Source organism: Hippopotamus amphibius, chromosome X (genome assembly GCF_030028045.1).
Source record: "Hippopotamus amphibius kiboko isolate mHipAmp2 chromosome X, mHipAmp2.hap2, whole genome shotgun sequence".
In the NCBI taxonomy this organism is placed as follows: Eukaryota; Metazoa; Chordata; class Mammalia; order Artiodactyla; family Hippopotamidae; genus Hippopotamus; species Hippopotamus amphibius.
In genome coordinates, this window is record NC_080203.1 from 64,873,492 (window position 1) to 64,876,837 (window position 3,346).

Below are 3,346 nucleotides of genomic sequence, written 5' to 3' on the forward strand. Positions count from 1 at the left end.
TAGATTAGACAACATGCTACTGATTTTTCAGTGGCCTAAAACTATAAAACAAACAAGCAAAGGCATGACCTATTATGATAGTTTCTCCTCCATCTAGGCAAATGATAGGGTTGCCCTTCCACACTTACTTGCTCCATTTGAAGCTGAGAGGCTATATGACATGCTATGACTAATAAAGTGTGAACAAAAGCAATGAATATCCTTTCTGGTTGAAAGCTTTAGTGTTCAATTCAACATATTCCCTTTTCTTTCCTTCATGATTACGTAAGAATGTGTTGAGAAGCTTCTGCAAGCATGGACCTCTAAGTCAGTGGTCCCCAAACATTTTGGCCCCAGGGACCAGTTTCATGGCAGATAGTTTTTCCACAGATAGGGGTGGGGATGGTGCAGGCAGTAATGCAAGTGATGGGGAGAGATGGGGAGCTGGCAGATGAAGCTTTGCTCACTTGCCTGCCCTGCTGCTCACCTCCTGCTGAGCAGCCTAGTTTGGCCCAGTTCCTAACAGGCCGTGGACTGCTACCAGTCTGTGGACCCAGGGGTTAGGGACTCCTGGTCTAAGTAACCACAGTGAGCAGAACCCCTCTGCCAACCAGTGTTTTACTTGTATAGTGAGAGAAAGAAACAAACCTGCATTGCTTGAAGCCAGGGGTCAGAAAACTTCTGTGAACCAAATATAGCACAATAACTGTTTTTGAACAAGTTAATATAACATTAATTCAGTACAACCTGAAGTGGAATCTGGTAAGATGTGATGGTGATAAAAATGTAAATAAAATGTTTAAAGCCTACAGTTATTTATTGCATTACTCATTAGAAGACACTTTATGGGAAATAATTTAAAATATTATGTGTTACTGAACCAACAGTGCCAACAGTGAATTTCATTAACTCTCATGGACTTCACTATCATCAGGTTTGTGGATTTTTGATAGACATGTAACCTGAATATCTAGACTTGTGGTACTACACAGAAGTTTGATGGATTAGCAGTGGTAAAATTTATTGTGATTTTTAAAAATCTGGACCAAGATTGAGGTTTTTTTGAATGAGAAGAACTGCACCCAACCACTATTATCAAACACCTAAATGGCTTTGGAAATTAGCTTTTGCTATAGATGTCATAATATTTCTTAGTAAACTCAAAAGTGCAAGTCAAAAGCCTGCTTACATGAGAAAATACCACTTAAAGTCACTTAATGGCAACTAATATTGTTTGAATCACAAGTAATGTCAAGCCGCTTCATATACTTCCAGTGTTGTCAATTTTTTCCAGCTATTTATTGGTGTTTAATTGCTTTGCATTGCTGTGCCAGTTTCTGCTGTACAACAAAGTATATGAGCTATATGTATACATATATCCCCATATCCCCTCCCTCTTGAGCATCCCTCCCACCCTCCCTATCCCACCCCTCTAGGTCGTCACTGATCATCCAGTTGATCTCCCTGTGTTATGCAGCAGCTTCCCACTAGCTATTTTATATTTGGTAGTGTATATACGTCAATGCTACCCTCTCACTTTGTCCCCTGTGTCCTCAAGTCCATTCTCTATGTCTGCATCTTTACTCTTGTCAGAAATCTCTTCCATTCCTATACACTATCAATGAAAAATCAGAAAGAGAAATAAAGGAAACACTCCCATTTACCACTGCAACAAAAAGAATAAAATACCTAGGAATAAACCTACCTAAGGAGACAAAAGACCTGTATGCAGAAAACTAGAAGACACTGATGGAGTCCCTGAGCTACTGCCAAGGACTCAAGAGCCTCCCACTCAAGCCTCCTCGCTTCCCAATGCTCCTCCCCCGTCCCCATCTTCTCCAGCTGCCACCTTCCACAGGCCGTTTCCACTGAGGAAAAGGAATTGTATAGTATGTCCGCTATCCAGAAACTCCACTCTTTGGGCCCCTTTGCTGATGCAAGTAAGGGTGATGATCTGCTTCCTACTGGCACTGAAGATTATATCCATATAAGAATTCACCAGAGAAATGGCAGGAAGACCCTTACTACTGTCCAAGGGATCACTGATGATTATGATAAAAAGAAATCAGTGAAGGCATTTAAGAAGAAATTTGCCTGCAATGGTACTGTAATTGAGCATCCAGAATATGGAGAAGTAATTCAGCTACAGGGTGACCAGCACAAGAATATATGTCAGTTCCTCATAGAGATTGGACTGGCTAAGGATGACTAGCTGAAGGTTCATGGGTTTTAAGTGCTTTTGGCTCACTGAAGCTTAAGTGAGGATTTCCTTGCAATGAGTAGACTTTCCCTTCTGTCCCTTGTCACAAGTTTAAAAACCGCACAGCTTGTATAATATAACCATTTGGGGTCTGCCTTTAACTTGGACTAGTGTAACTCCTTCATGCAATAAACTGAAAAGAGCCAAAAAAATAAAAATAAATAAATAAATAAATAAATAAATAAATAAATAAATAAGAAAACTATAAGACAGTGATGAAAGAAATCAAAGACAATCCAAACAGATGAAGAGTCATACCATGTTCTTGCACAGGAAGAATCAACATTGTGAAAATAACTATACTACCCAAAGCAACCTACAGATTCAATGCAATCCCTATCAAATTACCAACAGCATTTTTCACAGAACTAGAACAAGAAATTTTACAATTTGTATGGAAATGCAAAAGACTCTGAATAGCCAAAGCAATCTTGAGAAGGAAAGACGGAGCTGGAGGAATCAGGCTCCTTAACTTCAGACTAACTACAAGGCTACAGAGATAAAGACAGTATGGTACTGGCACAAAAATAGAAATATAGATCAATGGAACAGAATAGAAAGCCCAGTGATAAACCCACGTACATTTGGTCACCTTGTCTTTGACAAAGGAGGCAAGAATATACAATGGAGAAAAGATAGCCTCTTTAATAAGTGGTGCTGGGAAAATTGGACAGCTACATGGAAAAGAATGAAATTAGAACACTTCCTAACATCATACACAAAAATAAACTCAAAATGGATTAAAGACGTAAATGTAAGTCCAGACACTATAAAACTCTTAGAGGAAAACATAGGCAGAACACTCTACAACAGTGTTGTCAATTTTTAAAACAAAAAAGTGAGATGCTTATTCCCATGCAAATTTGGAGTAGATATATTTTCTGCATTCAAACTATAGTCCCAGCAACATTTTTGGATCTTGATGTAAGTGCAAAGAAAATTTCAGCATTTCAGAAGCTATTTAACTGTGCAATTAATGAGCTTCCATCTAACTTTTAACTGGAACTGATTAGTCTGCAACGTAATTTTATGCTAAAACAAACATCAACAGAAAAATCTAATTGAATTCTATAAATGGTTTTCTAGTAATTAGTATGCTCAATTAAA

The 3,346-nt window shown here is 38.4% G+C and overlaps 1 protein-coding gene across 1 annotated transcript; it reads left to right on the forward strand.

The window, feature by feature from the left end:
* The first annotated feature begins 1,870 nt into the window (after positions 1-1,870).
* LOC130842322 (eukaryotic translation initiation factor 1-like) lies at positions 1,871-2,191 on the forward strand. The gene has a single exon (XM_057718960.1). It carries the CDS (start codon positions 1,871-1,873, stop codon positions 2,189-2,191), a length of 321 nt encoding a protein of 106 aa, XP_057574943.1.
* The last annotated feature ends 1,155 nt before the right edge of the window (positions 2,192-3,346 follow it).